At 35.2% G+C, this 13,507-nt stretch overlaps 1 protein-coding gene across 7 annotated transcripts in view; it reads right to left on the bottom strand.

Annotated features, from left to right (window-relative positions):
• Positions 1-13,507, bottom strand: part of QKI (QKI, KH domain containing RNA binding) — a 148,405-nt gene that overhangs the window by 104,259 nt on the left and 30,639 nt on the right. For all 7 annotated transcript variants that reach the window (XR_008425598.2, XM_053914228.2, XM_053914229.2 and 4 more), the window contains exon 2: positions 1,179-1,321. Coding sequence is in view for 6 of the 7 variants with exons in the window: in XM_053914228.2 (XP_053770203.1) it covers positions 1,179-1,321 (143 nt within the window). In the remaining variant the exon portion in view is untranslated. The remainder of the gene's footprint in view (positions 1-1,178; positions 1,322-13,507) is intronic.

The raw sequence follows: 13,507 nt of genomic DNA, 5'->3' as shown, positions 1-13,507 counted from the left end.
TACAATTTGTGAAATATCAAAGCTTTTTTCCATCAATCCACCTTAAGACACTTATTTCCCTTCTCTAGATTAGTATACTGTCCATAAAATCACTGAATTTTAAGAGTACACATCACATTTTTGACCATACAACACCAGCTTTTTCTTGTACTTGCTTTCAGAAAAGTCCTCTGAAACCTAGCGAAAAGTCACCCATTTGCCTTTATTTATTCAACAGGTAGTGGATTCCTATTATGTCCAATATCATGCATATCTGTAACACAGCAATTCATAACAAAAACAGGTTTTTAAGTACCTTTAAATACCTTGCTGGGGACACCAAGAAAAAATAAATAAGAAAAAAATATCAGATAATAAATGCTACTGGAGAGAAATAAAGACACTTAATGTGAAACAATGACTAACAAGATTGCTTTTAGATTAAGTGGTCAGGGGAGGCGTCTCTGAAGTGACATTTAAGCTAAAACCTTAACAACAAGCAGCAGCCAGTCAGCAGAGATCAGTGCACAGCTAACATAAAGGTCCTCAGGCTGGAAACTGGCTCAACCTGTTCTAAGAGCCACTGTAACTGCACAGTGTATTGAGGAAGAGGGAAACTCATTTAGTGAGGTCAGAGAAAAAGGACCATATCAGGTAGGGCTTTGTAACGAATGCGGGCTTGGAGCTATTTATAAGTTAACTGGTATAGGACAAGGAGGCTATTTGCAACAAAATGTTTACACAGAATAGTTGTGTGCAAGGGATTAAGAAGAACAAAAAATAAGTTATAAACAGTGGTTATCAGAAATTTTAGAGCTGAAAGAAACCTTAGCTGTCCTAGTCCAAACTCTCATTTTACTGAAAAGTCAACATGGCCCAGGCTATGGCTTCTTTGAGGTCAGTTCAAAGTCGAGCTCAGAGTTGTACCCAAAGCTCTGGAACCCTCAGGCCAATGCTCTTTACATAATTCTTGCCTTCATCTGAAATCTAAAACTGAGTCTTTACCACGTGCACTGCCAAAAGTGACACAGCAGCATTCAAATTAAAACATATTTATCCACACCTAATGAATCATACTTCTAGTCCTCTCATGAAATTCTTTAAAGCGGCTGATAATGTCACAGAATTTACTGCCAGATAACTCTTCCCAAGGTATGTGAAGCAGGAAAACACTGACTAAAACAAGAAAACACACTCACGTCTGGGTATTCTTTTACAGGCACATAAAGTTTCTCTTGCAGCTGAACGACAGGCCCCACAGCGTCAGGCAGCTCTGCACTCCTCTTCTCTGTGCTGCCATTCAATGTGTCGTTGTACATGTCTTTCCGTACTCTGCTAATCTCTGTTGAAAAGAAAAATTTTAAATGTATTAGACAAAAACGTTCTTGCTAGTCCAAGGGGGGAAAAAAAGAGGAGGGGTAAATTTCGTTGGTAAAGTGTTAAAACTCAAAGAAGTAAAGAACTGCTGACCTCATCTATCATTCTCTGGATATGTCTAACAGGACTACAGCTTAATTTCTACCCAGAAATCAAATTTATACACCAAGTAATATATTTTATTAAAACTAACCTTGGAGCCCAAGTTCTTATCCACTATGATACATTAGGTAGATGTTATTTTATCTAATTTTTTCCATGTATAAATGAGGCCATTAATTCCAAATGATAGCTTTAGTCAAATAACTACCTTAAGAATGCCTATCTGACAAAACAATACCAAAGGCTCTCTTCTACTTCAGATAAATACATTTTCAGTTCAGCAGAAGTATTAATTTGATACTCAAATTTAGTGACTAAAGCTTTAGGAATAGAAAAGTTAGAAAGGGTGTAGGGGAAAAAAGCAGGATGGCATGAACCTTTGGGAAACCAACATATAAGGGGTGAGAAAAAGATCCAAACCAAGAAGAAATGGAGGAAGACAGAAGTAGGGAAGAGTTGTCAAAGAAGCTAAGAAATGACAGAAACAAGGACAGGGTAATCAGAAGTGTCAAATATCACAAAGATATGGCAAGGTAAAGAGCAAGGTACCTTGGATTTGACCACTAAAACACTGATGATCAGAGACATTTTAAAGAAAAGACGGTTATGAAAATTAAACTATATTGGCTTATTGAAATATAAAAAACAAGAGAGACACCTAGTCAATTACCTTTTTAAAAAACTATTGTGACATCCCAGGTATAAGTATACTTCTTTAAAAGAAAGTATAAGAAATCTATTTTAATGAATAGAGCCCTGTTCAAAAAAATTAATGAACTCTTTCAATAATTCTTTAAGCTTCCACAAAGTGCTAGAGGATAGGCTCCTGACCACTGGAACATACGGGCTGTAGCTATTAAATTAGCTGGACGGGCCCTAGCAGGGTTGCTCAGTTGGTTAAAGTGTCGTCCCAATGAACCAAAGTTGCAGGTTTGATCTGCTGTCAGGGCACATCCATGAATCAACCATGAATGCATAAATAAAATGTAACAACAAAGCAATGATTTTCTCTCCCCACCTGCCCCTTCTCTAAAATCAATTTAGAAATTTAAAATTTCTCCAAATAAACTAATAAATTCTTGAAAAAAATTTATTTCTTGTAACCATCTCTTCATTCTATAGATTACATCCTCCTTGGGGGGAAAGGTTTGTGTCCATTCGTATTTAAAAATAATGTTTTTATTTTTAAAATGTGTTTTTTATGCTTTCCAAACATGGAATTTCAATCATTGTTATTAAGTAACTATCAAATATGAGTGCACACTTCGTTTTTAGTTATTTAAGTCACTTTTAGTTGAGTAAAATCTAGCACAGCAAAAAGGCATTATAAAAGATGTTCTTAGTTATATAGCATAGTCTTAATCAGTGGAAACACTCCACTCTAATACATTTTCTGCTTCTGTGATGGCAATATTTATAACAAATTTTCTCTCAAAACATGTGCTTTGACAAGCAGATTGACAAGCGCATTGTTTATTTCTGAAAGCAAAGAACCAATGTTTGTTTGTTTATTTCTAAACCAACGCTTGTTTCTGAAAGCGAAGAAATTTTGAAAATATTTTTAAAATGGTATCTTGGATTGAACTGTAATACATTATAGGAACAAGACCTCAATTCTTTACTTTTTATACTTCCAGTTTCACGATGAAATCCTTCCTAAAGATGTCCAGTATTGAATTACTGTTTTTCTTAAATTAGCATGTGACTGTAATTCTCAAATCAAGTTTTCAACTTCCTAAAGATGTCCAGTATTGAATTACTGTTTTTCTTAAATTAGCATGTGACTGTAATTCTCAAATCAAGTTTTCAACAACCAAGTAATAATTTAAACATAAATGATTACTTACGTAATTACAGCAAATAATTAACTGAAGGGAATTAGAAAAAGTTAATCTAGGTAAAATTACACACATCCTTTAGTCCCATTCTCTATATAAAAACACTTACATTATTAGTTTATTACACTTAAACCTTCAAACTGACCAATTCTGATTGTGAAGTTAATAATTGCTGATAGAGAAACCTGACAATATCATAAAAGGAAAATACAGATAAAATTTGCTTAGGAATATAGATGCAAACATCCTAAATGAAGAGGCTTCCCCAGCATATTAAAAGAATAATGCACCAAAACAAAGTGGAATTTATACTATTAATGCAAGAGTAGTTCAATGTTTAAAATCTGTAAGTAATCAAAATAATATAACTGTTTGAGGCGGGGGAATGATTTTCCAGGTAAACAATGTTACCAAACTTAGAGAAACCAAAAGAATCAATTATAAATGAGAAAATTCAGATGCCTCCATTTAAAAAACATAAATACATAAAAACCAATAACCTTCCTATAGCCAATTAGGTGACATAATGGAAAATATATTTACAACTTAAGTTATAGTTCTATAAACATTTGTGTGATTGATTAATTGCTGAAAGTTCCATGAGAAGCTATCACCCTTTGTCTCCCCAGCTTCTAGAATCCTGCCTGGAAGACAGTGGATCCTCAATTAATACTCAGTGGATTGGGTAGACGGGTGGGTGAATGAAAGGAGGAATGAGCTAGGTTCTAGGGCATTCAAGTTAAGTAATGATTCCAGTTCTCAACGAACGAACAGAGAGCCAAGGTACAGGAACAGTAGGGATGCAGAGACAGCGGTAGCATGAAAGCGGCAGTTATCAACTACTGCAGGTATCAGGGTCAAGAAAGAAGTCAAGAGGAAGGAAACTCTGATATTTGTTTTCCAATGATGGGCAGTTGTGTAAAGCAAAAGCACAAACAAGAAAATTAAAATTTGAGTTCCAGCCAAGATGGAGACATAGGTAGAAACCCTCCGCTTTCTTGCACAACCAAAAGGACAACCACCAATCTAGACCCTCTGGGCGGGGCTGATTGAAAAAGTAAGTAAGACTCAGAACTGACTGTGGACTACCGTGACCCAGTGGGAAAAACTTCCAGTCTCACATGAGAGTTCATTGTAAAGTGGGCTGCAGCTGAGCAGGCGAGCTGCATTGTTCCCTCTCTGGCCCCTCCCCCACAGCGTAGCAAGGAGGGCTGCCCGGCCCCTTACAACATAACAGGTGCTCTGAGACAAAGAAATATGCCCCAAACGAAAACAGAGCAAAACTTCAGAAAGAGAGCTAAGCGATGAGGAGATAACCAACCTATCTGATGGAGAATTTAAAGCCCTGGTAATCAAAATGCTCACAGAACTGAATGAGCTTGGACAAAAAATGAACGAACAAAGGAAAGATACCCAAAATGAAATAAAGCAAAATATTCAGGGAACCAAGAGTGACAGGAAGGAAACCAGGACTCAAAGCAACGATTTGGAACAAAAGGGAAAAATAAACATCCAAACAAAACAGAATGAAGAAACAAGAATTCAAAAAAATGAGAGGCTTAGGAACCTCCAGGACATCTTTAAATGTTCCACATCCGAATTATGGGATGTGGGATGCCAGAAGGAGGAGAGGAAGAGCAAGAAATGGAAAACTTATTTGAACAAATAATGACGGAGAATTTCCCCAATCTGGCAAACGAAACAGACTTCCAGGAAGTCCAGGAAGCTCAAAGAGTTCCCAAAAAGTGGGACCCAAGGAGGAACACACCAAGGCACATCATAATTACATTACACAAGATTAAAGATAAGGAGAGAGTCTTAAAAGCAGCAAGAGAAAAAGAGACAATTACCTACAAAGGAGTTCCCATAAGACTGTCAGCTAATTTCTCAAAAGAGACCTTACAGGCAAAAGGGGCTGGAAAGAAGTATTTGAAGTCATGAAAGGCAAGGACCTACATCCAAGATTACTCTATGCAGCAATGCTATAGCAAAAGCTATCATTTAGCATGGAAGGGCAGATAAAGTGCTTCCCAGATAAGGTCAAGTTAAAGGAGTTCATCATTCCCAAGCCCTTATTATATGAAATGGTAAATGGATTTACCTAAGAAAAAGATAAAAAATATAAACAGGAAAATGACAACAAACTCACAACTATTAACTGAACCTAAAACAAAAACAAAAACAAACTAAGCAAACAACTAGAAACCCTCCAGAACCACAGGAACAGAACCACAGAAATGGAGATCACATGGAGGGATGGATATCAGTGAGGAGGGGGAAGGGAGAAATAGGGGTGAAAAGGTACAGGGAAGAAGCATAATCAGTAGGCATAAAATAGACGGGGAGAGATAAAAAATGGTATAGGTAACAGAGAACTCAAAGAACTTGTATGTACAACCCATGGACATGCACTAAGGGGGGGATGCTGGAGGGTTGGGGAGTGCAGGGCAGAGGGGGGATAAACGGGGAAAATTGGGAAAAACTAATAATATCAATAAAAATACTTAAAAAATAAATAAAATTATAAATTCTACTTTTTCTTAACATGAAAAAGTCTTTCTACCATGTTTCTTTCAGTCTCTAAGATATCTTGCTCAATGTAGTAATAGAACACAAATTATATACAAAACAGCACATATGGGAACAAAAGATAACTCAGTTCTAGTTCTCAAGACATTTACAGTCTAATTCATTGTTGATCTAACCGCCTGAGTATGAGTACTACCCTTTATTAACAGCAACTTTCTAGCCAGGAAATCACTAGTGCTTCTTGGCATGTTATTTTACAACACTCAAGTTAGAACAAGTTTTGATTCCAGTTCTAACAGTAACTGCTTGTGTGATTTTAGACAAGTTTCTTGCTTAACTTGTATGTGCCTGTGCCTCATATATAATTAGAGGTTGCTTAGAGTGAGTCCATTGAATCCATTGGTTTCCAACCTCAGTATGCAAAACTCCATTTATTTTCCCTCATGGTTAAAGAAGTTCTGTTTCCGAACTTTTCTTTCTATAAGTCCTGGCAATCAGAGCTTTGGTTAATGGTGGTATCAGCTGGTATAATTACAGCTAAAAAAAAGCACATCCTGGGAATGGGTGATATTCTGATTCCTTTGTAGGCAGTGGATTCACAGGTGTTCATTTATGAAACACCAGAATACTGCGTGACTAGTTATGTTTCATATATTCTTTTGTTGTATTAAACATGATGTGGTAACATGCAAATGTCCTCTCATCTCCACACTACCTTCATCAACCTACAACAGGGGCTCGGAGAACAAAAAGCTCAGAACCATTTGTTTACTCTCCCAGTACAAAAACTACTACTACATTAACTCAAAAATATCCCCAAGATCAAGAAAATTTGCTTCAGACATCTCTGAAGTTCTTAAATGTTACAAATTTATTTTACTGAGCAAAATCATCCCTAAAATTTCTCATACTGCCCTACCACTCAACACTCCAAAGCTCATTGGTCATCCAATGCCTTTCACATGACAGCCTGTGACATACTTGAAGAGCTCTGTGACATCTAGGCGTCCTCTTCTCTAAATGCACGGTGACATGGTTTTACACACTCCCACTCATCTAGACGCATTCCATTTGCCTATGTCCCCTTTAATACAGAAAACCCTACACTGCATACACATCCTTCCCTGACAGCCAGTGAGTGTACCCCCAGCCCCAAGCACCCGACCCTCCATGGTGTGTTCAGGAACCCCTCACTTCTTTGGTGAGCACATCGCTCTGCTGAAGTGCTGGTGGTGCCAAGACAAGCCTCCACCACTGACAGCACCACAACTGAGATGATTTAAATTTTTGTGTGTGGATCATTTTCGTTAATCTATCAGTTGACCTTTTTTAGGGATGACTATTCTATGAGTCAAAGATCCAACTAACTGCGGCTTCATTGAGCTCACACTTCTCTGGCCTGGATACTAAAATACAGATGCACCTTGTCATCTGTCCGATGACATCTCAAGCTGCAGTAGGACCTGAACCTCCCTCTGGATCTGTCGGTTTCAACAGGAAATCATCTGTTTGGGAACCTACAGGTTGTGCCACCAAGTTTACAATATAAATTTTTCAGTCTGGGGGAGTAGTCACCTTTCCGTCATTCAGGCTCCTCTCATTTTTCCATGTTTTCTTGAACTGATATTCAGTTATCATGCTTTTTCAAGTCCCAACGTCCTCAAAGCTACTTTTGTTTAGTAGTAAAAACTTGTTTCGCTTATGCTACTTATCGTCTCCTCACATTCTTCAGCTTTAATTATCTTGATTTTTTTTTCCTGTTCCAAACTAAAGCCCAATTATCTGTCAGTAATTGTGCTCCTATTTACAATTTAGGAGGAAAAGTAGTCAACACAGAGTTCTGTTTTTATGTGACCTGTTAATATACATCATCTGCCCTAAGCCTTTTCCCTTGCCCTTATTTCACCTATGAATTTAAGTAAAAGCTTTGTTTTAAAATCATTCTGCTATTTCATAAGCCTCAGCTCATTTCTGCATCCCACCCTTTGCCACCTTAATATTTTGCATATTCTTTTAAAACCTAAGCTATTGGATTGAATAACAGATAAATCACTCTATGGGAAAAGTTAAATGTCAGAATTCAAGACAACATAAATAATGTAGAAGAGAAAAATAGGAGGAGAAAAATCTAAGTTATAAAATTAAGGAGTCATTTTTGAAGATGGACACTGTATAAATTCAATATGCAATGTTGGAAGACAAGATAAAAGAATAAAATGTAGCCCTATTTCACTTTCTGGCTTAGAATTTTTTCAACAAATTTAAACCAAAAAAACAAAAATTAGGAAATAATAAAAATATTACTAGCTCAGTAGTAAACAAAAACTATCAATGATATACCAGTAAAATGCATAAAACTTATTATTTTGAGGATTTGTAACAATCCAAATTAAAAGATGACTGTTTAAAACACTGAAAAAGATGTTATACAAGACACAATTCTGTAGTCAATGTTATGGTAGCTAATTCTAATTGCTCAACTAGCTATTCCAATGTTAGTAAGCATTATATTTGGGCATCTGTTTTCTTTGTGCCTTACACTTAAATCCACCAAAAAATTACTTTATCCTTGTAATACAGCTGGAGGTAAAATTAAAAAGTTGTAGTATCAACTGACCATTATTGCCTTTTAAAAAATTTCACATTTTCCATTAATTTATACAGTAAAATAAGAGCCAATTATTTATAAAAATGTTTTGATGTACACAATATAAATTTTACTGGCAATGTTAAAATGAGAGCTTTTACCTTTTCAGCTGAAGCTGAAATGAGCTCGTACTTCCTCACTACTGCAACTGGTCTCTAGCTGGACACTAACCCAGCACACACACACAAACAGCAAAGTAAGCTTTTAGTTAGTTTAGGTCTTACCTGACAAATTCTTAGCCTCTATTTACATAATACTCATTAAATATTAAAAGAATATTAGGGGTGTATTTATAACCGAAGAACTGCCACTACACAGAGGTGGTTGTCATGTCATGTCAATACAGCTCTCTTCTGCCAACAGAAACCTCTAATTCAGGCTTTACTAAATACCGGGGAAAACTTTAAAGATATTTTGAGCATAGCAAAACCCATGGAATAGTGTAACTTCACTGTGCTCATTTTAAAAAGCTACATTCACAAAGTACAGAAAAGCAAATGCATTAAAAAACAGATAACTAAACAATATGCAGTAGTTAATAGAATGTTTTGCTTACTCAAACAACCAAAATAGCTCAAATCTGATTTAATTGTGAGAAAACTGCTTTGAAAATGACAAGAAAAAAAAAAAGCAAGCTATCAATAATTCTCTAGATGGGACCTTACTTTTTAGGTTAAACAGTATTTGTACTTCAGAACTATAAGCACAAAAAGAAAAACTACAAAATTAAATTTATCACAGCTCTCCTTTAAATTGCCAAAATTAACAACTGTGCAAAACTGTTGATACATCTCACATAAAAAACATGAAACAGCCAAGTCTCATGAAAATATATACATCCTATTTCCATGATTGTTCTCAGCAGCTGTTTTGTATTTTGTAAGGTATTTAACAATAGCTGCACCTTCCTGAAAAAGCTCTTTCAAGGGTTACAGAAAAGAATGTTTGTTATATGATCCAATTTATACTAAGTATGTGTATTTTTAGATGGACACATTAAAGTAAAAAAAAAACCCCAATATTATACCTCAAAACTTAAAAAATAGAACTACCATATGATCTAGCATTTCATGCCTGGACATGGGTGGACCTAGACATTATTATGCTAAGTAAATAAGTCACACAGAGAAAGACAAATACCCTACGACTTCCTTTACATGTGGAATCTAAAAAACAAAATAAACAAGGAAAACAGAAACAAACGCATAGAGAACGAACAGATGGCTCCCAGAACTGGGGGGTAGGGGGGAGGTGAAGGGATCCAGAAGAACAAATCGCCCAACAGTTGCCAGGGATATAAGCACAGGTAACAACCATGTATGATGTCGGATGGGTACTAGACTTACCAGAGTGATCACTTTTTAAGTTATATAAACGTCTAATCACTATGTTGTATATCTTTAACTAACGTAACCTATATGTCAACTGGAAAGATGTAACAACTATTAACAGCAGTCCTCTCTGGGAGATGGATTTAGAGAGACTATTTAGCTTTCACATTACTATATGAATATTTTATAGTTATCACTTAGAAAATAGAAGATATTCCCATTAGGATAGTAGAAAGTAAGTCAAATGTTGCATTAATGTCACAAATGCATTATTCGTTTCTCTATACAAAATTATAGTAAGGATTGAGTCGGTGACTCCCAATTCTTAAAAAATCTCACAAAGACCTATCTAATTATTTTTTAATATATGAGAACCCATACTATGCTAAAATAACTTGTATGAATTATCACCTGATTCTCATCAGAATCTGAAGTAGAATACCTACTTTGCAAAATAATAATAATAATAATAATAATAATAATAATGCTCAGAGAGTTAAAAAATTGGTCCAAGGGCATAGTAAATCCAACCACCTTTTATTTAAAGTTTCATAAAGGACTTCCTGAAATAAGACTCTTAAAATTCACTTTAAGAGACAGTAATTGGAGAATGTAAGAGAAGAAAATGAAACAAACCAGCTTTTGGTTTATTACTAGCTATACTATATTAAGTGTAGTCCGATAAGTTCAATTTCTTGGTGACTCCAAAAAACCCCGTATTTGCAGCCTCCTTCTTTCACTCCCAGCTTCCTGAACGAGTAGATGGATACTGCTGTTAGACACAGAAGGCCAAATGGGCTGCTATTAGAAAGAACAGAACAGAGTGGTAAAAAGGGTTTTTTAAAAAGTGAATAAAACCCTATTATTTAATTGGAATATGTATCTTTTATCATTTAAATTAAATTCTGTTTGGAGGTTACTTACTTTTGAACTCAGATAAATTAATTGTCAAGTATTACTGAATAAAAATGTTGCTTTCTAGGCATTTAGTTCTTTAGAATACTCAGGAGAAACCCGTCCTTATTTCTATATAATATGCACTGTCTGAAAATTTAAATTTAATCTGAAGACTAATAAATGTTTGTCAAAAATATCTTAAGACACAAAGTAAATCAGTAGATATCATCATAATCCACGTAAAAATACTTGAGAATCTAGCAATTTTTATTGAAGATTCTTTTCTCAACTCTTTTAATATTTCTGGATGAATAAAAATAAACTCATTGCAATGGAAATGGGTACCCAGGATATAGAGGTGGAAGAGATTTTTTTCACCATATACTTTACAGGCCTTTGAATTTTTAGTCATCTCAATGTATTAAAATTTCAAAAATAATTTTATTAGAAGTTCTTATAATTTGATAATGATGGTAGTGGGTTATAATCCATGTCACCAAATGACATAAACTGGATAAAATAAATACACGGGAGAGAAGGGACAGATCGTCTTTCTAAAATTCCAATTAATAAATATAGAAGAAAGGATGGATATAGAAAATCGACAATAGAAAACCACAGTAATAATAACTGCAGGCAAGAACCATTCAATAGATGCTAAAGTCAGTGAACAAAAGGTATGAGAAATAGGAATATCTGTAGGAATAGGAATTTCAGAGAATCTCCCCACAAGATATTTATTAATTACAAAGGAAGAAAGAAAGACTGTACAGTGGAGAAAACTGGCAGATACCACCTTAACCAGGTGATCCAAGTTAATATTACCAGAAACAATTAAACCCCTAATGTGATGCACTGAGAACAAATGGCCAGCCAGTACTTTTGCAGTTTTCTTGCCAAAAATGCATAACCTCAATTTAATCATTTGAAAACATCAGACAAACCCAAATTGAAGACTATTCTACAAAGTAACACACCAGTAATCACCAAATGTGTCAATAAAAGTGCCATGAAAGAATGTGACACTTTCACAAACTTGAAGAAACTACAGACATCACCAATTAGTTAGTAATAATGTATCAATGTTAATTTCCTGGTTCCTGTAACTGTCGTATTGTTGTTATATTATTAATCTCTGTAACAACTTTATCGTATTTTTATCAAGCCTAAATTAATTTAAAAATAAAAAAATTTTTAAAGGAACTTTTGCTTTGATTTACTGAGGGATTTAATTGGGGGTGGGGTAGTGGTAGAGAATGAAAGCCATGCAAATGTCTAGTTTTTGAAAACAACAACAAAAACCCTGCTCAAGAAAGCATTCAAAATAACCTCTACAGATTGCTTTGAGTAGTACGGACATTTTAATGATGTTAATTCTTCCTATCCATGAACACAGTATGTGCTTCCGCTTACTGTATCTTCTTTAATTTCTTTCTTCAGTATCTTATAATTTTCAAAGTACAGTTCTTTCTTTTTTTTTTTTCTTTTCATTTTTTATGGTTCCGGTCTTTTACCTCCTTGGTTAGATGTATTCCTAAACATGTTATTCTTTTTGAAGCAATTGTAAATGGGATTTTTAAAAAATCGCCCTTTCTGTCAGTTTGTTATTGGAATATAAAAATGCCAGCTGATTTCTAGATATTAATTTTGTATCCTGCTACTTTGCTGAATTCATTTATCAGTCCTAGTAGTTTCTTGGTGGATCTTTGGGATTCTGTATGTACAGTATCAAGTCATCTACAAACAAAGGCAGTTTTACTTCTTCCTTTCCAATCTGGATGCCTTTTATTTCTTCTTCCTGTCTGATTGCTGTGGTAGGACTTCCAGTACTATATTGAAATTCCTACCAAGATTCCAATGACGTGTTTCACAGAACTAGAACAAATATTTCAAAAATGTATATGGAACCACAGAAGGCCCCACCTAGCAACAGTGATCCTGAGAAAGAACAAAGTTGGAGAAATCACACTATCTAATATCAAACTATCCTATAAAGCCATAATAATCAAAACAGCCTGGTACTGGCATAAAAACAGACACCTAGATCAATGGAACAGAATAGGCAGCCCAGAAATAAACCCACACCTTTGCAGTCAATTAATATTTGACAGAGGAAGCAAGCACATACAATGGGCTAAAGATAGTTTATTCAATAAAAGGTGTTGGGAAAACTGGACTAGAAAAATGAAATGTAGACCACCTTCTTACACCACACACGAGAACAAATTCAAAATGGATCAAAGACTTAAATGTTAGACCTGAAACCATAAAAATCCTAGCAGAAAACATAGGCAGCAAAATCGTGCACATAGCTCATAGCAACATTTTATCAGATATATCTTCCCAGGCAAGGGAAACAAAAGAAAAAATAAACAATAGGACCACATCAAACTAAAAAGTTTTTGCACAACAAAGGAAATCATCAACAAAATAAAAAGACAACCCACAGAATGGGAGAACATATTCACTGATACATCTGAGAAAGGGTTAATATCCAAAATTTATAAAGAACTTACAAACCTCAACACCAAAAAACATCCCAATCACAAAAATGGGCAAAGGACCTGAACAGACACTTCTCCAAAGAGGACATACAGATGGCCAACAGACAGATGAAAAAATGTTCAATGTCACCAATCATCAGAGAAATGCAAATTGAAACCACAGTGAGATACAACCTCACATCTGTGAGAATTCCTATCATCAATAAATCAACAAACAACAAGTGCTGGAGAGGATGTGGAGAAAGGGAACACTTTTGTACTGTTGGTGGGAATGCAGACTGATGCAGCCACTGTGGAAAGTAG

This window comes from Desmodus rotundus, chromosome 11 (genome assembly GCF_022682495.2).
Source record: "Desmodus rotundus isolate HL8 chromosome 11, HLdesRot8A.1, whole genome shotgun sequence".
NCBI classification, from domain to species: domain Eukaryota; kingdom Metazoa; phylum Chordata; class Mammalia; order Chiroptera; family Phyllostomidae; genus Desmodus; species Desmodus rotundus.
This window is presented reverse-complemented; position numbering and strand designations above follow the sequence as displayed.